At 43.2% G+C, this 24,869-nt stretch overlaps 1 protein-coding gene across 1 annotated transcript; it reads left to right on the forward strand.

The window, feature by feature from the left end:
- On the forward strand, nucleotides 1–24,454 carry USP8 (ubiquitin specific peptidase 8). Its single transcript, XM_070953861.1, has 19 exons — nucleotides 1–131; nucleotides 6,075–6,234; nucleotides 7,074–7,218; nucleotides 8,483–8,568; nucleotides 9,177–9,315; nucleotides 10,774–10,825; nucleotides 12,119–12,263; nucleotides 13,173–13,335; nucleotides 13,527–13,671; nucleotides 15,105–15,325; nucleotides 15,630–16,220; nucleotides 16,667–16,747; nucleotides 16,944–17,203; nucleotides 18,383–18,595; nucleotides 19,385–19,595; nucleotides 20,546–20,782; nucleotides 21,896–22,038; nucleotides 22,374–22,506; nucleotides 23,783–24,454. The coding sequence occupies exons 2-19, from the start codon at nucleotides 6,131–6,133 to the stop codon at nucleotides 23,966–23,968; spliced, it is 3,255 nt and encodes a 1,084-aa protein (XP_070809962.1). The 5' UTR covers nucleotides 1–131; nucleotides 6,075–6,130; the 3' UTR covers nucleotides 23,969–24,454.
- Nucleotides 24,455–24,869: the final 415 nt, after the last annotated feature.

Genomic DNA, 24,869 nt, shown 5'->3' on the forward strand with positions numbered 1-24,869 from the left:
GCCGCCTCGGCTCAGTTCCGGCTGCCCGGCTATGGCTGCCTAGCGCGTCGGCTGCCCGGCGCTGGGACATGGGCCAGGCCCGGCTGGGAAGGAGGAGGAGGCGGCGGCGACGGCTGCGGAGACCCGAAGCGGTGAGAAGCGAGGGTCGGCGATCGGCGGCTTCGGGACTCAGCGCAGGGCCCGGCTTGGGAGGAGGACGCCGAGGGGCTCTCCGGGGCTGGAGAGGCGGCAGAGGCCGAAAGGGGCGGCGGCGGTGGCGGTGGGTCTGTCCTCCTTCTCCTCCGCCTCCACGGATGACCTTGATGAGTCACGGGGGGCGCATTCCCACGTTACGGAACTCGGAGTTTTCACGCGGGGAGTGGGGGGGTCCCCCTCCGGCCCTTGACAGCCCTAAATTTGAAGCTCCCGCCGGGCGTTGTTGTTTTCTTTCTTCCTCTTTTCTTTCTGGTCTGTACAGGGAGGGTCTCCGCGGCTGTACGCGTGTTTAGACTGGCGAGGGGCTGCGTTCACACGATGGGTTTAACCCGGGTGAAGATCGAAGGGCCGTGCGCGCAGGGTGACTCGTCTCATCATCCTTTTTCAGGACTTTGTGGGGGCGGGGGTTATGGGAATGTCGCCCACGTGGTTGGATCACACTGGGTCGAGCTGGACCCTAGTTGCACAAAACCCACTGAACCCAAAAGTGGTTGGTTTGTTTTTTGGTTTAGCTTTGTTTTTTTAAAAAAAGAACAACAACAACAACAACAACAACAACAAACGAAGCCAATCTGAAAACAGTGAACAATTTGTCCCAGAATTGCACCAGAGTCCAGCTGTTAAAACATGGACATTTTAATGCTTTATTTATTAATGTGCGACTTCCTTTGATGGCCGTGGTGGGTGGGTGGGTGGGGAGACTTGTGGCTCTCCACTTCATCGTGGCTTGTAGGTGGCTGAGCCTCCTGGAAATTATAGTTTAGCAACATCTGGCTGGCTGGGCTCACAGGTTTCCTGTCGCTGCCAGGTGTGCGATCATGTGCAACATATCTGTATACTGACTGTGAGGCAGGGGGCAATTATGACTTCCCGTGGTGTGTATTTGCTGTGCTATGTACACATCCTTCCTTTGTGCGGGAGAATGGTGGAGTGTGGAAGTGCCTGGGAGAAAGCAAGAAAAGATGCTTGGTCACGCCTTTAAATTATACACTTGTTATAGTTTTGTGAGGCTCTTTTGTAAGCACGTTGTGCCTGAATTTTGGATGTGTGTAACCAGACACCAGTCTCTTGGGACTCTCTTTGTTGTCTACAGAAGTGGGAATATGTGATGTTGCGTTTTTATTTAAGAGAAGATCCGTAGTGGGCGAAGTTATGGTGAAATCCTGAATTAAAATAGCCAACGGAAACGCCAGTGTTGTGTGAGTGACTGAACAAGCTCGTTTACTTGAGTTCTCACTGGACGCTAAATCATATTCTAACCCAGCGGTCACCAACTGGTGGTCTGTGAACCACTGGTGGTCCGTGAGAAAATTTTGGTGATCCGCAGAAAAATTATTTGCATTTTTTATATTGCACTAAATCAGGGGTCCTCAAACTACAGCCCCTGGGATGGATACGTGCAATGAACGCTTGTGTTGCTGTAGAGTCTCCCCCTTCGGGGTCTTTTTGTGTGGGTCGGAGGGTGACAGAAATTCCAATTTGGGGTCTGCTTCAGCCTCCTGGTGCGGGGGGCTTTGGGCGAAGACTGGAGGGAAGGGCCGCTGGTGGCGAAGAGCCGAAGGGCCTTGTTCCAGTGGGCCTTGTACCTGGCCTTTTTTTTTTTTTTTTTAATTTGATTTTATATGCCGCCCTTCTCCGGAGACTCAGGGCGGCTTACAATGCACTAAGCAATAGCCTTCATCCTTTTGTATATTTATACGAAGTCAGCTTATTGCCCCCACAAACTGGGTCCTCAATTTACCTACCTTAGAAAGGATGGAAGGCTGAGTCAACCTTGAGCCTGGCGAGATTCGAACCTACAGTAATTGCAGGCAGCTGGTCTTAATAACAGGGTGCTTTAGACCACTGTACTACCAAGGCCTTGCACTCTTGCAGGTCTTCCCTCTGCTTGGAAAGCCTATGCTCCTAGTCCTGAGTGAGGTGCTTCTGGTGAGCCTTCTTCTCGATCAGTTGCTAAAGTAATAGTTGCAAGACAAGAACTATCTTTATAAAAAAAAAAGATTTAGCGGTTATCCTTCCAAAAATAGCGTAGTCAATCATAAGGTACCCCATGTAGTTATCTGCTAAATGACAAATCTATCAAGGTATACATGCCTTGCTTGTGAAGGTATATAAAGTATAGGCCATAAATATGTGTGTTTAAAATACGTGAAGTTGTTGGGAGAGTTTGCAGGCCAATGTTTTATGATTATATGCAGTACATATATTTTGGACTGTTTGCATTACAGAGATTTTAAAAGCTATTAACAAATACAGTAAATAAGCTTTACTTTAAAGTAGCTACCTGTATATCTAAGGTGAAGAAGTCAATACTATATTATGTCAACAGCCATCACAAAATCTTTATTGATTTGGGATCCAGCTATATTTTTGTCTAAATTGTCGTGTATCTTAGATACATTTGATTTATCCTGAATAGTGTGCAAAGTCCCTTTTAAAAAAAAAAAACAATTTTTACCCCATAATAAGAATGACTTATTCATAGAATCTTTGAGAAAAATATTCTTTTGGAAAGAAAAATAAGATTATTCTAACCCAGAAGCTGTGACTGCTGTTAATGCATTGGAAGAAAAGCTTCCAAACACTGAAATTAGTCTGGATAAACAATATATAATAAGTTATTTCTTTTCTTTGAAATTGTCAGCTGCCTGTTCAGTTTTGTTTTTTTTTATAACTTTTATCTCAAGTAACCACTTAGGTTATTTGCTCCTCTGATGTCTGTAGCAGGAATGTTTGTGCAGGCGTGAGTACTGTAACTAGTAAAAAAATAAGTAACAGGAGCAAAAGACTTAGGAGAAGAAACAGAAAGGAAATATTAACTATTTCTCTGCTGATTAAAAGTGTCCATGTACTGTACAGGTAGTCCTCATCTTACGACACAATTGAGCCCAACATTTACATTGTTAAGTGAGAAATTGGTTAAGCGAGCATTGCCCCATTTTACGACTTTTCTTGCCACATTTGTTAAGTGAGTCACTGCGGTTATAAAATTAGTAACACGGTTGTTAAGTGAATCTGGCTTTACTCATGGATTTTGTTTGTCAGAAGGTCGCAAAAGGGGATCGTATGATTCCCGGGACACTGCAACCATCATAAAACTGAGTTGGTTGTTAAGCATCCGAATGTATGTATGTATGTATGTATTTTTCTTCAACCTGGTATTTTCCTACGTAAACCAAGTTTCTCAAATTGCAGCCATAGCTCAGTGAAATCACGTCCACTATCCTAGGCTTCTTCAGACAGCAAGCATGCATTTTGTTGCCTATTGGGAAATGCAAAATGCATGCTTGCTGTCTGAAGAAGCCTAGGATAGTGGACGTGATTTCACTGAGCTATGACTGCAATTTGAGAAACTTGGTTTACGTAGGAAAATACCCAGTTGAAGAAAAATACATACAAAAACCTACGATAAGAGAAGAAAGCAAATATATATATATAGATGTGTGTGTGTGTGTGTGTGTGTATAAACGTTTGCGTGTTCTTCCTAGTATCTAGTAAGGGGAAGGGTGCACTTATATTTCTTACTTATGTCAGTGTTTTTAAGAAATAGCATATTTCTAGGATTGGAAGCCTTTTCCTGTAGCTACAAATTGCATCAGAGTCAGAGTGAAATGTCTTTAACCTCAATTCTGTGGTCATTGTGAGTTGGCCATATGTATTTACTAATGCCTATAGGTCGTTGCGATTCACTTAATGGTGGCAAGAAAGGCCGTGAAATGGGGGCGAAACCCACTTAGCAAACATTTCACTTAGCAACAGAAAGTTTGGGTTCAATTGTGGCCATAAGTTGTGAGGACTACCTGTAGTTAACACAGAATACATATAGGTTGTCGTAGGTAGCTCTGAAGCATTTTCATTTTATGCATCCTGTATGTCCTTGACTTACAACAGTTCATTTAGTGACAATTCAAAGTGACAAATGTCCCTGGAAAAGAGTGAGTTATGACCTTTTTTTGTACTTATGTCCGTTGGGACCTCCCCATGGCCACAGGATCAAAATTCAGATGCTTGGCAGTGGTCTCATATTTAGGATGGTTGCAGTGTCCAGGGTGTGTCCAGGTCATGTGATTCCCTTTTGCGACCTTCTGACAAGCAAAATCCATAGTGAAGGTAGATTCATTTCACAACCAGGTGACTAACTTACCAACTGCACTGATTCACTTAACAACGGTGGCCAAGAAAGGCCGTGAAATGGGGGCGAAACTCACTTAACAAATATTTCACTGAGCAACAGAAATTTTGGCCTCCGTTGTCGTCGTAAGTTGAGGATTGCCTGTAGTTAACGCAGCATGACTGATGCCTTTTGATCTTAATGCTCGCCTTATGTACAGAGCACGGCAGTAAGGTTCGTAAAAAGATAGTAAAAAAATAAGCGCTACGTAACGCGGTAAACCTTGAAGATACGTTTAACAAAGGCTTAAGGTTTCTAGGATACAGAGCCTTTTCATTCGTAATCCATGTTACGAGCTGGAAAACTCCAAAGAAACGTCTTGTCTCTAAACACATTAAACAAGGAATGAGGGTTTCTGCACCTGTGTTTGTTAGCAGAGGATATAATACGTCTCAGAGAGTTGTTGAAAAATTTCACTCAATATTTTTGGAAATGGAGCCTTTTCAACCTAAAATGCTCATTATTGGTAACCTATAGATTATGCATACTTACAAACCGAACTATACATCCTTCTAAGATGCTTCCAGTATTGTGCTTTTATAATGATGGGAACGTATCCGGTCAGCTCTTTTATTTGAACAAAACATTGTAGTTGAAAAACCGCATGTGTGGATCTGAATATACTTTGCGTTTTCTTTGCTTTATTTTGCTCTGTTTATAACTTTCGGTCTTCTTGTATTTTATATTTTGTATTCTGATATGGCCTAATGCAGGGGTGTCAAACTAAGGCCCACGGGCCAGATTTGACCCACGGGGTGCTGAGATCTGGCCCGTGGGGCCGTCCTGGAAATAGTAAAGGACTTGCCTGTGGTACCTCTGCCAGCGAAAAAGGAGCTCGGGAGGGCCGCGAGCAGTGGTGGGATTTGAAATATTTTACTACTGGTTCTGTGGGCGTGGCTTGGTGGGCGTGGCAGCGGAAGGATACTGTAAAATCTCCATTCCCTCCCCACTCCAGGGGAAGATTACGGCAAAATCCCCATTTCCTTCCGATCAGCTGGGATTCGGGAGGCAGAGAATAGATGAGGCGGGGCCAGAGAGGTGGTTTTTACCGATTCGCCGAACTACTCAAAATTTCCGTTACCAGTTCTCCAGAACTGGTCAGAACCTGCTGGCCGCAAGGGTTGCAGGAAGCCGTCCCAGCTGAAAAAGGAGCTCGCGAGCCCGTTTTCACTGGCAGAGTGCTCGGACCACAGGCGCCCCTGACATGAGTGACATCAAGAGGGCCACACCCATCTTTGGCCCACCCCAGGCCCCCGAGGTCAAACACAAACCTGATGCAGCCCTCAATAAAATCAAGTTTGACACCCCGGGCCTAATGTCTGATTCTAATCAATAAGCAGAGGTGAAATCCAGCAGGTTCTGACAGGTTCTGGAGAACTGGTAGCGGAAATTTTGAGCAGTTCGGAGAACCAGTAGCAGAAAATTTGAGTAGTTCGGAGAACCGGTAGTGGAAATTTTGAACAGTTAGGAGAACCGGCAAATACCATCTCTGGCTGGCCTCAGAGTGGGGTGGGAATGGAGATTTTGCAGTATCCTTCCCCTGCCACCCCCACCAAGCCACACCACGCCCACCAAGCCACGCCCACAGAACCAGTAGTAAAAAAAAATTGGATTTCACCACTGTCGATAAGGTATTGCTATCAGTATATCTGATCAGAGGTTTTGGGGCTTTGTGATTAAGATTTATTTGGAATCTTTTCTTTTTCAGAAAACAGCAACTGAACTTAAAGCGTCCCTTTGAGGAGACAACCGTAATATATTAACATGCCTACCTTGGCTTCTGCACCTAAAGAACTCTATCTCTGCACTTCGTTGAAAGACCTGAATAAAAAGACAGAAGTAAAACCGGAGAAAACAAGCACTAAGAAGTATGGATGTTTATACCCAACTAGTATATTTATTTTTCCAATGTTCGCTTGATGGTAGGGATTGAGGGGACTCTCCTCCTTCGCGGATCATTTAAATTATTCTCGCTGTTTAGAAGGCTTTTATCACTGAATTTTTGTACTCAATAAGTTTTATTTTATTTATTTTCATTTATAAAATTTATATGACTTATTCTCAATGACTATGGGCGACTTATTAAAAAAATAAATCCCAGGCACACTCAGTGTTTTGTGGATCATAATAGACTTTTCTACATACTGTAAATACCATTTCTGGGGTCTTTTTTATAGCCTTGCTGAGAACTGTTAGACTATCTTAAGATGTGCATCCCTTCCCTTATGAAATTAAGATTCCTTCCTGATTGAAGCTGATTCATTTTCTAAAAGCTGCTTCAATTCTTCCTTGAAAGGAAGAACTGAATTCAGCACACGCTGTGTCACTTCTAATATAATTATTTTACTCTTTAATTCCTATGCGGTACTCCTTAGGAAAAAAAGCCAACATTTTACCAGGGAGCAAATGCGATAGAATTCACCCAGATTTAAACATGCAGTGGATTGTGTTATAAATGATTAATGGTTATTGTATTTAAAGTATCGGCATAGAGCCTAGCAGTTTGGCAGCAGTGACAGAAGAAAATTGAACAAAAGCAGATCAGAAAAGCCAAATGGATGGCTTTTATTAGATAATCATTTTGTTCCGGCTTGAAAACAGTTTTCTTACTTGTTTCTGCAGGCAAGGGTTGTTTTTTTTTTAAAGTGTATATTTGCAGAAGGCAATGCCAGCTTTTGTGACTTCCATTCTTTGCTTCAATTTCAAGTTATGTCCAGAGTGCTGTTAAGATCTTCAAGGCAGCAGAAGAATGCCGATTGGATAGAGATGAAGAGAAGGCCTATGTACTTTACATGAAATATGTCACTGTATATAATCTTATTAAAAAGAGGACCGACTTCAAACATCAGCAAGTATGTATCCAGTTACAAATGCCTTTGTACATTTCGAGAGATCTTAAGAATTGTGCTGAAGTTTTAAAAGAGCTGAAGGAAGGATACCAAAACACCTGAGCTGAGTTGCTTGATCGGCAGAGGCATTTAAAAGAAAAAAAGTCTCTGCCGATCAGGCAACTCAGCTTGGATCATCAGAGGCATTTAAAAGAAAAAAAAACCCTTTTTTTCTTCTAAATGCCTCTGACGATCCAAGCTGAGTTGCCTGATCGTCAGAGGCATTTAAAAGAAAAAAAAGTCTCTGCCGATCAGGCAACTCAGCTGGGATCGTCAAAGCCTTTTGAAAGCATTTTTTTACAACCTCTTCGCCAAAGAGGTTGTAGAAAAAATGGTTTTAAAAGTTAAAAAAAAAATTGGCCACGCCCACCCAGTCACATTACCCCACCACCACCAAGCCACGCCCACAGAACCGGTAGTAACAAATTTTAGATTTCACCACTGAGTCAGTCTATATATATTTGGGTCCCATTTGTTCATAATTGTAGTGTTTTTCTTGATCCATAAAACTTCTGTTTTGGAGCTCTTCATAGGTTAAAGTTAGAATGCAAGAATTCCAGCAATTGCCTTGATTTTATAGAAACTTAGAAAACTATACAACTATTTATTGAGGTTTAAAATGGAAGAGGAAATAGTAAAGGAAACTATGATAATTTGGGTAAAAAATTTCAGCTATACCATAGAACTAGACAAGTGGGAAAAATTGTGGGGGGGAGGGAATTATAAATTGACAATGTCGGCAGCATATAGAGAAAACTTATATACAATGTTTTATATATGGCATCTAGCACCAGCAAGACTAGCAAAAATGTTTCCAAAAATTCATCAGAATGCTGGAGATGCAAACAGATACAGGGAACATACTACCACATGTGGTGGACCTGTCCTCCTCTTTGAGGTTTTGTTTGTTTACTTTTGCTTTCTTTTTAATTTATTTATTCAAATCATTTTGTTTTTTATTTATTTATTTATTTTTGTCGATGATAGAAATGTGTTTATCCCAAGCATGTTTCAACTCAGTTATTGATGATTTCAAATATATACATACACACACACGCATGTGTTAAAAGAGCAAAACCCTGGTTATTTTCAATGCAAAGGAGAGGATGCACCTGAAGGCAGGACAGTATGTATCTCTTGATAGTTTTGGTCACAGCAGGACTCCCTATATATATTAGACTGTGGGGTGAGTATCAAAAGTAGTACTTGATATGTCTTCTAATTTCAGGACTATTTTCATTCATTACTTGGACTAACCAATATCAAAAAGGCTATTGAAGAAGCTGAACAACTTTCAGAGAGTCTTAAGCTCAGGTAGGCTTTTAAAAGCATTAAGGGTTAATTGGTGTGTTCTACAAGTTTAGTTCATGTATTTATCTGTTAGTCACAGTGGAGGTATTTAGGCTGTCAGGAATATCTTTTAAACGAGTTTGATACACTGTCCATATTTTGAGCATTATGGTGGCTCAGAGTGCAGTACTGCAGGCTACTTCTGCTGCCTGCCGGCTGCCTGAAATTTGGCAGTTTGAATCTCACCAGGCTCAAGGTTGACTCAGCCTTCCATCCTTCCGAGGTGGGTAAAATGAGGACCCAGGCTGACTCTGTAAACCGCTTAGAGAGGGCTGTAAAGCACTGTAAAGCGGTATATAAGTCTAAGTGTTATTGCTATTAGGATAAAAAAAATACCACAAAAGGCTTTATTTGGCCAACTGCCAACCCTCTTTAAATCAATTTCCATTCAAGCTGCTGCTGCTATTTATTTTACCTAGTCTTGTTCACATTTTTATTACTATGAAATCTATTTGCCTTCATGTGAACATATAATTTAAGAAAGGGAATCAATCCTAAACAGTCTGTGTTTAAAAAGTCACACTTGCCGTGCTGCATAATGCTTGGGGGGGAAAATTGTCTCCTTTAATTAGATATGAAGAAGCAGAAGTGCGAAAAAAACTGGAGGAGAAAGAAAGACAAGAGGAACAGCAGCAGAAAAAACAAGAATTAAAAGACGATGCTAAAACCTCTTCAGAAATATCAACGGATCCCAACGGGAAAAATCAGCTGGTAATTCAGCCACTATTTATCCCTCTCATGTATTTCTGCTCTACACCACTTTTTTAAAAAGACAACTCTTTGTAGAAAAGGAAGCTATTAAAAAAAAAAAGGCAGGTCAGATTGATTGCAACGACAAATACGACTTCCAAGGTTGAGAACGGAATCTGATATTTAGGTTAAATTTGGCATTCCTAAATTACGGAAGCTGGAACACCAATGCCGAGTTTTATTCCACAGATACATTCTCAGTTATATATTATCCATGTTATTTAGCCAGAAAATCATTAGTTGGAAAATGTCACATGATGGTTAAGTCCTGTCCTTATTAAAGCCTCCGTGTCAACTCTATTTACTATTGAACTCAAACCATGAATTCTGTTGACCAGTGCATGAATGCTTGCAAAACCATTTGATACTATTCAGCTAAACGCTGTACATTCAAGCAAGGGAAAGTCTAAATATCCATTCCTGATAGGAACTTTTTCCAATAGAATTCAAATGAGGCATTAGTTACGTTGCATTGTGCTACCGTGTTTCCCTGAAAATAAGACCCTGTCTTATATGTTTTTTGAACCCTGAAATAAGCGCTTGGCCTTATTGCCATGCCCTCAAAAGCCCGATTGGACTTATTATCAGGGGATGTCTTATTTTGGGAGAAACTAGAAATATTTTGATGCAAACTATACAGCATTGATTCGTGGTGTTTAAGGAACTTGGTGTTTGCAAGACAGAGAAAAGGATAAAAACAAAATATTCGTTGTTAGTTGCGAAGTCGTGTCCGACCCATTGCGACCCCATGGACAAGGTTCCTCCAGGCCTTCCTGTCCTCTGCCATCCCCTGGAGTCCATTTCAGCTCACGCCGACTGCTTCAGTGACTCCATCCAGCCACCTCGTTCTCTGTCGTCCCCTTCTTCTTTTGCCCTCAATCTTTCCCAACATTAGGTTCTTCTCCAGTGAATCCTTCCTTCTCATTAGGTAGCCAAAGTATTTGAGTTTCATCTTCAGGATCTGGCCTTCTAAAGAGCAGTCAGGGTTGATCTCCTCTAGGACTGACCGGTTGAATCGCCTTGCAGTCCAAGGGACTCGCAGGAGTCTTCTCCAGCACCAGAGTTCAAAGGCCTCCATTCTTTGGCGCTCAGCCTTCCTTATGGTCCAACTTTCACAGCCATCCATTGCAACAGGGAAAACAAAATATAGTCTTCTGCAATCAACTTTATGGGGTGAACCAGGAAGAAAAACCTGGTCTAAATCCATCTCCTTATTTTCTTGTTGTTGATACTAATTGTATTATTTGGCTCCTTGGGTTAAGAACCTCAATTTTCACGTGTTCTTGAGTTATAGACCCAATTAATGGAGATTCTTTATCAGGATGTATGCATAACAATTAAGTCTGGGGAGAAAAACACCACTTTAGGTGTTTTTTTTTCTGACCTACTAAATCTATTTTTAATGCCGAAATAATGCAGGTCAACGGAGACAAGAAAAATGTGGCAGACAAGAAGGATTCTCCTGAAAAGGGTAAGCATCATTTCTTCATCGATCCTTAAAAAGTAGGGACCACAAGCGAAAGATGTTCAAGAGACCTATTTCAGAGAAACATCTTAGATCTCTGATAGCCCCTAAAAGTTGGTGACTTCCCCTGGGGAAGGAAATATCCACCCCTTTGTGATTTAGACTGAGATTTCTTTCACAAGATCAACCTCCGAGAGCTATTTTGTTATAGCAGCAAAGATTTTGATTTCCATACAGCCATGGAAAACAGGAAAAACTCATGAGTTCCACCATGTGCTCTCAGAATGTCTGTTTAAGAGATTTCTTCTGCCATTCATAACGGCTTCCTTGAGCCCAGTGGTGAAATTCAGCCGGTTCAGGCAAACCGGTAATTAAATTGCTGGCTGGCTCCACCCCTTCCTTTCCCGCCCCTTCCAGGAGTCCCCCCGCAGCCCGTTTTCGCTCCCAGGAGGCTGCAGGGAGGCTTACTAGGCCCAAAACGGGATTCAGGAGGGCAGCGTGTCCCACCCCCATGGCCCGTTTTTGCTCCCAGGGGGGTGTAGGAGGCCGAGTGCTGTCTGTCACACCCCCTGGTCACGCCCACCCAGTCGGTCATTAGGGCAGAGAACCGGTTGTTAAATTATTTGAATCCCACCACTGCTTGGGCCATTATTCCTTGATCAGGATCACACTTCTTCCAGACCCTGGGTGATGAGAGAAGATCATTTTCTTTTCTTTCTTTTTTCTTTTCAATTTCTATGGCTGTAGAAGGCATAGTGATGTGGGGGAATGGACTGAACAAATGTTTTGGCCTATTTTCAGAGTTGGCTTTTTTGAAACTTGGGTTGTTTTTTTTTAAAAGTAATAGAAGCTTACCAAACAAGATCAGCATTCCTATTTTGCTTCTATTTTTGGACCTCCCCATGCATTCCCACACCTACACCAAGTTTCGATGGTGTGTACGCTGCTGACCTTTGAAAATTCAGGGTGGAAAACTTTTGAGATACAAAACAAATACCGTATAATTCTCAGAACCCCAGTTCCAACTTCACATTCGATTCACAAGTTTTTAATTATTTGTCCTTGCCAATCATAGTCAACTTGTAGCCAGTTTTAATAGTTATTTTCTCCAGTGGAAAACTAGTGTCTGTTGCCAAAAGGAATGCTGAGTCATATTATGAATAAAACTATGCTGTTTATTTCATGGAGGAAGTTCGTAACTCATTGCAAAAACTTAAGATCTCGCCGTTTTCAAAGTCCTTTATTGAAACCTGCCTGCCTTTGATTAGTTTTGGTAAATTATTTTTCTGTCTTGTAAAGGAACAATCACCGCTGAGAAGCTGTTTACAATGATGATGGATAAAAGCATCAAGGTTATGATCATGGATGCCCGGTGCTTAAAGGATTACCAAGAATCTTGTATTATAAATTCTGTTTGTGTTCCAGAAGAAGCTATCTCTCCTGGGTATGGAACAAACTTTTTCTGATAGATCCTAAGACTGCAGAATACTGAATAGCTTACCAGGGATCAAGCAGAGAATAAAGGAAATGTAAACAGGGATCATTTATTTGCTTGGCCACAAAGTACAAATAGTAGTTTTAAAAGTTTTTTTTTTTTTTAAAGAATGCTTAATTAGCCTGTAGAACTTTTGGCCATGCGATGTTGTCAGGGTAATGATGATTTAATAACTGATCAGCTGCTATAATACTGTAATGCTGCAATGGTAAGAATGAGTCAGCGGGGTTATTTGACTGTTACCACTTTAAGAGTCTGTATTATAAGAGAGGCCCTGTTGGGGCGTATCTCTCTCTCCGGGTGTGCTTCCATGCTGTAGTTGCTGATTGATTGATTGATTGACCTTTGCCTACTATGTGTATGTATATGCTTTGTAGAGATAAACCACTATTTATTATTACAAACCTCTGTGTGACGTATTTGCTCCTGGGTAGTCTCAAGTAGTCAGACTGTGCGCACTCTGACAGATGAGATGGTCAACCAGTAGTCAATGCATATATTCAGAACGCCAAAGAAACTCTTGAGTTGCATTCATACAGATAGTGGTACAGGTAGTTCTCGACTTACAACCGAAATGGAGCATTCTATTATGGTTGTAAGTCATAATGGTCATAAAGCAGGTCACCCCTGCAACCCACCAGATTTTCCGACCTTTATTTGTGGCAGTTGTTAAAGAGAACCACCGCAGTCCTTAAGCGAATCCAAATCATTAAGCAAAGCTGTTCTTTCTTTATTCAGAACGTCAAGGGTGTTCTTGAGCCGCATTCGTGGCTCTGTGCCCGATGACTGGCCAACTGTACCTTCAACAATAATCCTGTTTTCTTGTTTTCTAATTTTGTGGATGGCATCAAACTTCAGAGTCACTGCTAACAAGATTGAAGCTAAACTGCCAGATCCTTCGAAAGAGCCATGGAAAGACAGGGTCCAAGTTGATTATGTTGTCTTGCTGGACTGGTTCAGTTCAGCGAAGGACCTGCAATTAGGCACAACTTTGCGGAGCCTCAAAGACGCACTTTTCAAGGTGGGCAAGTCCAAGTTTACAGTTGGATATATGAGCTTGATAGATGAGGAACCCACTCGTGATTATATAGTTGAGAATGGAAATGTCCCTTCCAACTCTGTTCTTCTAAATTCTACATTCTCTCATTCAGCCCCAGTACCTGGGCATCCTCTTGCTTTTGGTCAAGTATTTTTTTTGCCTTTTGTTTTCAGTGGGAAAGTAAAGCTGTGCTACGGAATGAGCCTCTGGTCCTAGACGGAGGTTATGAGAACTGGCTGCTTTGTTATCCTCAGTATACAACCAACGCCAAAGTGGCGCTGCCGCAACGTAGCCAGAACAAGAACATTTCTGTCTCTTGTAAGTAGACAAGGCTTTTTTATTTTATTTTATTTTATTTTTTATTTTTTTTATTGCAAAAGTTTTACAATTACATTTTCACCCCTTTTTTATTTTTAATCTGGGAGGTTTTGAACCCGTTCTGCAAGCCCAAGGACAATTACAGGTAGTTCTCGACTTACGGGGGATGTAGTTCAGCCACAACAGGTTTCATATGTTGTGGGAATTCAGCTACCGGAGTTGGGAAGCTGCGATTTAGGGTTCTGCATGTTGTGTGAATCTATTTGGCACAAACAATGGTTAAACTGAAACGCAGTGTAGGACAATACGTAGACGTTGTCTTTTTAAATATTGGCCAGGTTCATGCAGATACACCTGTAGATAGCACTGTGGCATGTTATTCTGACCGAGGCTTCCCCAAGAAGCACAAAGCAGAATCCTGGTCCCGAAAAAAACCCTTTTATTAAGCAAACAGTGAATTCCCTCTCATTCACCTTCAGCAAAGACTTTCAAGGGAAAATTTACAGCCACAGACTTTATCTGGCTTGGAGAGCTGTCAGACCGATATCTTCAAAACTTGGCAAAGAGTCTCGGAGAGTCACAAACCATTTAGGCGAACTAATTTTCTCCTGCAAACGCCACTCCCCTTTCGCTCCTCTTTTATTCCCTATGGGAGGGGCCATTCATCGTCCACCTGTGGCCTTACTCCCTAGTCGACCCTTGTTCTTCAGCTGTTCCCTTCGTCTGGCAACTCTGCACATGCGCATACTGGGAACAGGCTCCAGCTGTTCGTCTGCCTCACTGATGTCTGACTCATAAGGCAGCTGATAACTGGCATACAACCCTGTACCCCTCTCTGCCTCCGACGCAGAGCCCTCATCAGAGCCTTCCCCAGACTCCAGGACTGGCCCATGTTCCTCCCCAACCTCCTCACTGTCCGAATCAGCTGCCAGTTCTGCTGGCCGCTAGCGGGCCACAACACATGTATTACTTTGTGCATGTGTTTTGTTGTTGTGTGTTTTTGACTCAAAGGGCTAGTCCCTGTGGTTTTGTCAGTAAGATTTCAAAAAGTGGTTTGACTTTTGTGGAACAGCTTGCTTCCAGAAGTTGTCAATGCTCCAACACTGGAAGTTTTTAAGAAGAGATTAGATAGCCATTTGTCTGAAGTGGTGTAGGGTTTCCTGCCTGGGCAGGGGATTGGACTAGAAGACCTCCAAGGTCCCTTCCAACTCTGTTATTCTATATATTCTTCTTCCTAGGGCTGAGAGAGAGAGTGACTGGCCCAAAGTCACCTAAGGCTTTATGCTCAAGGCTGGACAAAAACTCACTGACTCCAGGTTTCTGTCCCAGTGCCTTAACCAGTACGCTAAAATGGCCCTATATATAACACATAAGAAGTTTAGAGCATATGCCTCTTAATATTTAGGATCTTCCCATTTGTATATTTGTTTCAGTGGACTTTACTTACCCATCATTGGAAGAGCCAGCTCCAGCTCCCCCACCTGTTGTCTATGTCAAACCCTCCGTGGTAGAAGCACCTGAAAAATCGGACATTGCAAGCCAGCAGGAGAAGAAAACGGATGTGCTCCGATCGATAATCCCTAGCGGAACCATTGCTGCTGCTCCCACTGGCATTCTCAGTCAGCCAATCTCATCCATGAAAGTTATTCCTCAGGTGAGTGCAGGTGCAACAGCTGCCAAAAAAGCCAACACAGTTCTGGGCTGCATAAACAGAGGGATAGAATCAAGATCGCATGAAGTGTTAATACTAATTTAAGTTGAGGATTGCTTGTAGGTCCTGAATGTATGCAGTTTGTACTCTTTGTCTCCTAATGCGCTTATATTGTATTTTGGATTTGGCTTTTTTCTTTTTTAAAAAAAACTCTGGCCAAACTCTATTTTTCAAAAAGTATGAAGCAGAAGGGAGAGAAGCTAACAAAGCAAACTGCTCCTTTTCATTCTTTTTTCTTTGGATCCAGGTTGATCGTAGCAAGAAACCCTCAGCCAAAATTCCAGATGACCAAAAGGCAAAGGCCGAAAGCCCAGCGATTGTTAAGCCGTTAAATTCCAACGGGAAACTGGTTCCGGATCGTTCCATAAAGCCACCGCTGGATACGAAGCCCAGCCTAACGGACGAAGAGAGGAGCCCCGGGAATGTGAGGAAAGCGACTGCAGTAGAAAAAAATGAAGGAGAAAAAGAAGAACCAGAAGAGCAGAGAGAGGTCCAAAGACGGGAAAGGGCAGAAAAGAGAGCCAGGGAGGACCAGGGAGACTGGGAAGGCAGAGAAAAAAATCTCCAGAGATATCAAGAAGATCAAGAGAAGAAAGAGAAAGAACAGGCCGCCAAAGGGGTCGATCGAAAACACGATCTGGAGAAAGCCCCCAGAGATTCAGCTGACGTGAAAAAGAAAAGTATCGCTGGGAGCGAAAGCCCTGAAATGAGGAAAGCCAACCTTGACAAAAATACGGCCAGCGAAAAGGAGAAAATGGTCTGGACCCCCGAAACACAGAGGCGCAGATTTGCAGAGGAATCCCAAGGGCCTTTGAGGGGGGACTCTGGCTTGAACAAGGTGAGCGGCCGTTGTTGGTCTTTTAAGCCTTATGGGAGAGGCCAATCATCTCTTGGCCCTACTCCCAAGTCGTCCTCTCTGCTTTAGCCGCTCTTGCCTTCTGGCAACACTTCTCATGCGTGCACTAGGAACAGGCTCCTCCTGTTCCTCTGCCTCTCTGCTGTCAGCGCATCCGAAGTCCGCATCTCACTCCCCGATGGCCCTGGCCCCATCTCTGCCTCTGATGCAGAGCCCTCATCCGGGCCTTCCCCAGCCTCCAGGACTGGCCCATGTTCTTCCTCAGCCTCATCGCTGTCCAACTCCGCTGCCAGCTCCGCAGGCTTCTGGCGGACCACAACAACCGGTCTGAACCTGCAGCAGCCCACCACTGCAGAGAAGTGACGCAGTATGTTATCTTGACAGGGTTTAATCTCTTTCTTTTATGGGGGGGTGTATTTTATTTTTAGTCCCAACGAGAGCCGCTAACCAGAGCCCGGAGTGAGGAGATGGGCAGGATCATCCCAGGATTGCCTCATGGCTGGGCCAAGGTCAGTGCAACTTTTAAGCTCAAGTAGAACTTCTAAGTAACCCAAGTAGGTTCGGTCATAAATCAAGGAAGGACCAACCAACCACCTCTACATATTTTACTCATCCACAAATGATCAGTTGTAGAAATCTGGCTTAACTTTTCTTCCCCTTTTTTTTTATTTTTGTGCTGTTCTCTTCTGGGCATGCCCTTTGAAGTTTCTGGATACAGTCACCGGGACTTTTCGGTACTACCATTCGCCCACCAATTCAGTCCACATGTACCCACCGGAAATGACTCCCTCGGTTACTCCGCCCACTACTCCACCGACTCATAAGCCAAAGCCTCCGTCTACCGATCTACGGGACAGGGAACACTCCAAACTGAAGCGGTCGTACTCTTCCCCAGACATCACTCAGGCCGTGCAAGAGGAAGAGAAGAAGATGGTCCCCACTCCGACTGTTAATCGCGAGAATAAGTACGTTGCTTACCCATTTCCTTTATTCTGCGGTTGGTGAGATAAAAGAAAGAATAAAAGCTTTTTCCTACCTGAACCTGTCTGGAGTATGTAGGAATGAGTCTCCTGCGTGATTTTCTAAACTTTTAAGACCTGTGGACTTCAACTCCCAGAATTCCCCGGTCAGGTATGCTACCGTGTTTCCCCGAAAATAAGACCCTGTCATATATTTTTTTTTGAACCCCGAAATAAGAGCTTGGCCTTATTTTCGGGGAGGTCTTATTATTTTGGGGTGCGTGGAGCAAGACGGGGATCCTCTTGCCGTCTTACCTGATTTCCAGTTCTGTCTTCCTAGCCCTAACCAGAGGAAATGGCAGGGACCAGCTGCGCATGCCTTTAAATATTTTCAGGGGAGGGCTTATTTTCGGAGAAACATGGTATGCTATGCTGGCTGGGAAATTCTAGGAGTTGAAATTCTAGGAGTTCACAGGTCTTAAAGTTGCCAAGGTTAGATACTTCAGTTCTTAACAGAAACCCTCGACCGAGAATAATCAGGCATTTTAAAAACCTTTATTCCCCTCATTATCCTTATTTCCTGATTTGATTTTTATGTCATTTCATTTCATTTCTTTGTGACTGATCACCTACCTCCCAGTCTGCCAGTCCGCTCCCACAGAGAGGGTTTCCTCAGGGTGCCATCGGCCAAATTATGTCGGCTGGCGAAACCCAGGGGGAGGGCCTTCACTGTGGGAGCCCCAGTCCTGTGGAATGAACTGCTCCCAGAAATGCGTAAGATCTCCGACCTCCGTGTATTTTGCTGTGCCCTCAAAACCTTGTTGTTCCGCCAGGCCGGGCTATCAATGTAAAGATTCTAATTGGTTTTAAATGTGGGATCTTAAACTTGGGGGTTTTATAATTGAGCCAATTATTTAATAATTTTAATTATTTTTAAATTTTGTCTGTCTTTGTGCTTTTAATCAGGCTGTACACCGCCCTGAGTCCTTCGGGAGAAGGGCGGTATAGAAATAAATTTATTATTATTATTATTATTATTATTATTATTATTATTATTATTATTATTATTATTATTATTATTATTATTACCTAGTTGGCACCACCTGACAACAAGCAAATGTCTGTTTTTACAGATTTTCGATGGGAAAAGGCATCTGACATAACTTTTTTTCCCTCCCTCTACAGACCTGTGTGCTATCCAAAAACAGAAATTTCCAGGCTTTCGGCCTCACAGATCCGCCATCTGAATCCCGTGTTTGGCGGGATGGGACCGGCTCTGACTGGCCTTCGTAATTTGGGAAATACTTGCTATATGAATTCAGTGCTCCAGTGTTTGTGCAATACCCCTCACCTGGCTGATTATTTCAACAGGAACTGCTATCACGAAGATATCAACCGGTAATTTTGGCTTCTCCTGAACCCCCATTTGAATGCAAACATGGTTACCGTGAATTATTTCCTTAATGGCATGATTACCCATAAGTAGTTGTCTTAAACTTGTAGGTGGCTCTCTTCTGACCTAGGCTTCCCAAAAGCACGAAGCCGACTCCTCGTCCCGATAAAACCCCTTTTATTTAGTTTAAAGGGAATTCCTCTCCAGCAAAGTCCCGGCTAACAGTCTTTCCAGAGATTTCACAACTACAGACCTTTATCAGGCTTGGAAAGCTGCCAGGCCGATATCTTCAAAACACCACTCTGTAGCAGACAATACTTGGCAAGAAGTCAGGAACAGATCTTCACTCAAATGAATTGAACTAATTGTCTCCTGCAAACTCCCCTCCCCTTTCGCTCCTCTTTATTCCCTATGGGAGGGACCATTCACCGTCCACCTGTGGCTTTACTCCTGAGTCGACCCTTGTTCCTTAGCTGTTCCCTTCTGGCAGCTCTGCACATGCCCACACTGGGAACAGGCTCCAGCTGTTCTTCTGCCCCACTGATGTCCAACTCCTAAGGCAGCTGACAACTGTCAGACGGCCCTGGCCCCCTCTCCGCCTCCGACACAGAGCCCTCATCAGAGCCTTCCCCAGACTCCAGGACTGGCCCACGTTCCTCCCCAACCTCCTCACTGTCTGAGTCTGCCAACTGCTCCACTGGCCGCTGGCGGGCCACAAAAGACTCTTGATAGATCCCTCTGCCCCTCTTTCCCCAATACTCCTTTTCATAAATGTCAATCGTTCACGTTTGCAGGTCTAACTTTTTGGGGTACAAAGGAGAAGTAGCTGAGGAGTTTGGCATCATAATGAAAGCTCTCTGGACCGGGCAGTACAGATACATCAGCCCCAAAGACTTCAAAATCACCATTGGGAAGATCAACGAGCAGTTTGCTGGGTACAGCCAGCAGGATTCTCAAGAGTTACTCTTGTTCTTAATGGATGGCCTCCATGAAGACTTAAATAAAGTAGGTTTCCATTTTTTAAATATTTCTCATTGAAGTACTGTATAGCACTAATAAAAAAAGAAGAAAAGGAGAAGGTGCTTTTCCCCCAAAGTTTCCAATCTTCTCCTATCCCTCTTAAGAAAAAATGGTGGTGGTGTTTTTTTTTTAAACAAAAGAAGAAGAAGGTGAAACTATTATCAAAGTCTGTGTGCTGTGTTTTTAGAACCAAGTATCTATGTATGTTCTCAATCTCCGTCTTTCCATAATAAATAAATGCTGAGAATCATAACTAATAATAAACGATGGATGTTATTGCTTCCTACCCAAAACACACCTCGCAATGCTTTAAGTGGGTATTGATAGGTTTTGTCATGCCCGTCAGAGTCTGAATCCGAGGAGGAAGATGAACAGCTGACAAGCAGGGGAGAGGTAGAACAAGGGAGAGGGGGTTCAGATTGAAGACCAAGGCCCACCCCCTCCTCATCCTAGGGAACGCAGGGGAGAACGGAGAAGAGACCATCGTGGGTTGCGTGGCTTATGAGGGAGGAAAGGGCCACGATTCCCTTTACAAGGCACACCTGGGGATGGAGTTTAAAGGAGAGGCAAATGAGGGGCAGGTAGTTCATCTTGTGTTAATTGCTTTATCTGAGTTCCTGGCATCCTCCCAACTGGTTTGATTTACTGCCGTGCTACTTCACTTCTGGAACTCCTTATCTTGCTTGCCCTGCCAGATGAATTACCTTATCTTGCCCTATTGGATTTATAGTTGGAAGTTTTCTGTTTATAACGCTTGGACTGGAGTATTTTCATCTGTTACAATTTTGTGGGAGAGTTTTTCTCCAAACCGGAGAGTAAAAGGCACATTGGGGGCAAAGTTGGAGCTAATAAAGGGACTCATACTTATTCTCTGGCTGTGTTGCCTTTGTGCCACGCCCCGGGTCATCACAAGCTTTCGTTTACCAATGTTCTAGGCGGACAATCGAAAACGCTACAAAGAGGAAAACAACGATCAGCTAGATGACTTCAGAGCATCTGACCTTGCCTGGCACAAGCACAAACAGCTGAACGAATCGATTATCGTGGCCCTCTTCCAAGGCCAGTTCAAATCCACAGTGCAGTGTCTGACGTGTCACAAAAAATCACGGACGTTTGAGGCGTTCATGTATTTATCGTTGCCGCTGGCCTCCACTAGCAAGTGCAGCCTGCAGGTGGGTTTGTGATCTGACCCAGGCTTCCCCAAAAGGCACGAAGCAAAATCCTGGTCCCGACAAAACCCCTTTTATTAAACAAGCAGTGAATTCCTCTCAGTCACCTTCAGCAAAGACTTTCAAGGGAAAATTTACAGTCACAGACCTTATCTGGCTGGACGGCGAACCTGTGGCACGCGTGCCCAAAGTGGCACGTGGAGCCACATCACTTGGCATGTGCGGCGTCGCCCATTCCTCCTCTGGGTTTCTGGCATGTATGCGCACGCGATGATCAGCTGGCCAGTGGTGAAATTCAGCCGGTTCTATCTAGAGTGCACAATCCGACAGTGCCGGTGGCGGGAGGCTCCGCCCATCCGCCCGGACGTTATCACGTCCCGTTTTTGACCCTCTGCGCATGCGCAGAAGGCTCTGCCCATGCGTGGAGGAGGCGTGAGTGAGTGTAGCGCATGTACTAATCAAGTATATTATCCTAGTATTAAGGGATAGGGCTTTAACAATAAGAAAAAAAATGAGCCCCCAGTATATTGTTGTGGCTAAAGTTTGTGTAGCACCTTAAACAATTGATCTGAGTTCGAGTAGTAAAGAATTACATCCATGTCTGGCATTGGATGGAGCTGACTGAAAAATGAGCGAGTTTGCCATTTTCATCCCTGAAAAATTGCTGTTGAATTTTCATAGTTATCTTAAAGTCAAGAAAATAGTTATTTTTTTTAAAAAAAAAAATGACATTCTTTCTCTTCATGGAAGGTTAAGGCTTCTCTGACTGTTCCTTGAAACACTACCATCAAACACGGTGGTGATATTCAGCCGGTTCAGACGAACTGGTAGTATCGACTTATGGGTGGGCCCGGGCCGGCCCCCATGCCCCCCACCCCAGCGCTATGCCATCCTATTTAGCCACATTTTCTAAGCTGCTCGCATGCATGCAAGCCTTGTGCTCACATTTTCGGTGTGTGGCGAACTGATGGTCAAATTTTGTGAAACCCCACCTCTGATCAAACATATATTAATGATACTAATGAAGGAGTTTATTTTTGTTTTATTGTTTTTGTTCTCTTTGAATTCACTTGGAGCTTTTTTTGTTTTGTTTTGTTTTGTTTTTTTTTCCTCCAGGAATGCCTTAGATTATTTTCCAAAGAAGAAAAACTGACGGATAACAATCGGTTTTATTGTAGCCATTGCAAAACTCGAAGAGATTCCTTGAAAAAAATAGAAATATGGAAGTTGCCGCCTGTCCTCTTAGTACATTTGAAAAGGTAAGGCGGGATATTTCTCTCTATATCCGTTGTGTTTCCAATGATTACTTGTGTCCAGAGTCACCCCTTGGTAATACTGGTAGCTGTATAAATTTTATGGATGGATGGATGGATGGATGGATGGATGGATGGATGGATGGATAGATAGATAGATATGATGGATAGATAGATATGATGGATGGATGGATGGATGGATGGATGATGGATGGATGGATGGATAGATAGATAGATAGATAGATAGATAGATAGATAGACAGACAGACAGACAGACAGACAGACAGACGACAGATAGACCCATCATTGCCTAACGCTTATTTCCTGCTGCTCATGCTTAGGTTTTCGTACGATGGGCGATGGAAACAGAAGCTTCAAACATCTGTTGATTTCCCTTTGGAGAACCTTGACCTGTCACAATACGTCATCGGCCCCAAGAGTACTTTGAAGAGATATAACCTGTTTTCAGTATCTGTAAGTAACAGCCTTTTGAATTTGTTGTTGGTGATGCAGTGGTTAGAAGGCAGTGTTGCAGGTGAACTCTGCCTACAGTCTGGAGTTCAATCCTGACAAGGCTCAAGGTTGACTGGGCCTTCCATCCTTCCGAGGTTGGTAAAACGAGGACCCAGATTGTTGGGGAAAATATGCTGACTCTGTAAATTGCTTAGAGAGGGCTGTAAAAGCACAGGGGAAGCGGTATATAAGTCTAAGTGCTATCGCTATTGTGTTCAGTCACTAAGTCGTGTCCAACTTTTGGCAACCCCACGCACCACAGTATGCCAGATCCCCATCCTCCACTATCTCCTGGAGTTTGCCCAAGCTCACGTTCACTGTATTGATGACACTATCCATCTCCTCCTCTGTCGTCCCCTTCTCCTTTTGCCTTCCATCTCTCCCAACCTCAGAGTCTTTTCCAATCAGTCCTCTCTTCTCAGTTGGTTGGCCAAAGTATTTTGAGCTTCAAGAACAGTGAGGGTTGATTTCAGGGGTGAAATTCACTTACTTTCCCTACCGGTTTGCGAATGTGCACGCGCCATCATCTGTGCATGCGCAGAGACTTAAAATGTCGCAAAAAAGCGACGTCATGCCGTCCGCGCGGGTGGGTGGAGCCTCCCGCAGCCATTGCTACCGGTTCACCCGAGCCAGATAGAACCGGCTGAATTTCACACCCCTGGTTGATTTCTTTTAGGGTTGACTGATCTGATCTCCTTGAAGTCCAAGTGTCTTCTGCACCACCACAATTTGAAAACGTCCATTCTTGGGGCGCTCAGCCTTTCGTAGGGTCCAACTCTCACAGCCATACGTCACTCCTGGGAAAACCGTAGCCTTGATTCTATGGACCTTTCTCAGAAAGAGCCTTTTGAATGCTATTGGTTAATTAGTAAATAAACAGACTCCCTTGTGTTCATATATATTTATCAAGAATTTCGGCAACAGTTTGTTCTCCAAACTTGTTTCAATTTAGTTTCTGAACGTTTCGTTACCAGACTTGGTAACATCATCAGTAGGATTTTCTTGTCCTATTCTCCTTGACAAGAAAATCCTGCTGATGATGTTACCAAGTCTGGTAATAAAATGTTCAGTAACTAAATTGAAACAAGCTTGGAGAACAAACGGCTGCTGAAATCTAAAACCCGAGCTACAAGTATTTTCTATTATTTCATATTTATCCAGAATTTCTATTCCTAGACTGTTTTCCCACATGTAGTTTCCCTGAAACTCTTGATCCTAATTTTTGTTTCCTCCACAGAACCATTATGGAGGGCTGGATGGTGGACACTACACAGCTTACTGCAAGAGTGCTGCCAAGCAGCGATGGTATAAATTTGATGATCACGAAGTGTCCGACATCTCTGCATCTTCAGTGAAGTCTTCAGCTGCTTATATTCTCTTTTATACATCTTACGAACAACGGGCTGCAGATGTAGCCACTTAAAGGAAAGACCGAAAGCTAACAGGCTACAGATGTAGCCACTTAAAGGAAGGACCGAAGGATGCACTAGCTGGTTTATAAATTACTGAGCTGAGACCAATGTAAAGTTGCCTAAGAGAGGGCTGCAGCAGTTCCTTATCCAAAAATGTATTTTAGTGCTATCGCTGAAAATTAAATTATTAACTCTGCTGCTTTGTATGGAATAATATGTTTCAAACCGACTTATTTGTAGCTACGCTTGAAAATTATAAATCTTGCTTAGTCCTTTGAAAAAGTGTTAAGAGTTTGGATTCGAGACGTCCTAAAATTCAATGCGTATCTTTCTTTCCTCTTTCCTACGTTTATGGCCTTTTCACACTAACCTTAAAGCTTGATTCTACTGTGAATATCTTAGCCAGAGATAAAGATTGGAATGTACGTGTACATACCGATTGCAGAATTGCACATCCAACATGTATATAATAAAGAAATCCGATCCTTTGACAAGAACGGCTAAGAGAGAGATGGTTGTTTTGTCAAACTAGGTTTCTATATGTCTTTATCTCCGCACTTTACAATGTACTCTGGAAGACCGAAGCATTACATAATTTTTAATATGTGTCTTGAATCTGTGTCTTTTTTAAACATAATAATAATAATAATCTTATGCGATTGTTTCAAATTGCATTGGCCTGATCGCTATTCCTTGCTTTGCAATTTAATAAATGTAGATTATTTCAGGAAGACTAGGTCAAGGTAAAGGTTCCCCTCGAACATATGTGCTAGTCGTTCCCGACTCTAGGGGGCGGTGCTCATCTCTGTTTCAAAGCCGAAAAGCCAGCGCTTTTCTGAAAACGTCTCCATGGTCGTGGCCGGCATGACCAAATGCCAAAGGCGCACGGAATGCTGTTTACCTTCCCACCAA

Source organism: Pituophis catenifer, unplaced genomic scaffold, assembly GCF_029215685.1.
Source record: "Pituophis catenifer annectens isolate HBS135680 unplaced genomic scaffold, rPitCat1.0.hap2 SCAF_14, whole genome shotgun sequence".
NCBI classification, from domain to species: Eukaryota; Metazoa; Chordata; class Lepidosauria; order Squamata; family Colubridae; genus Pituophis; species Pituophis catenifer.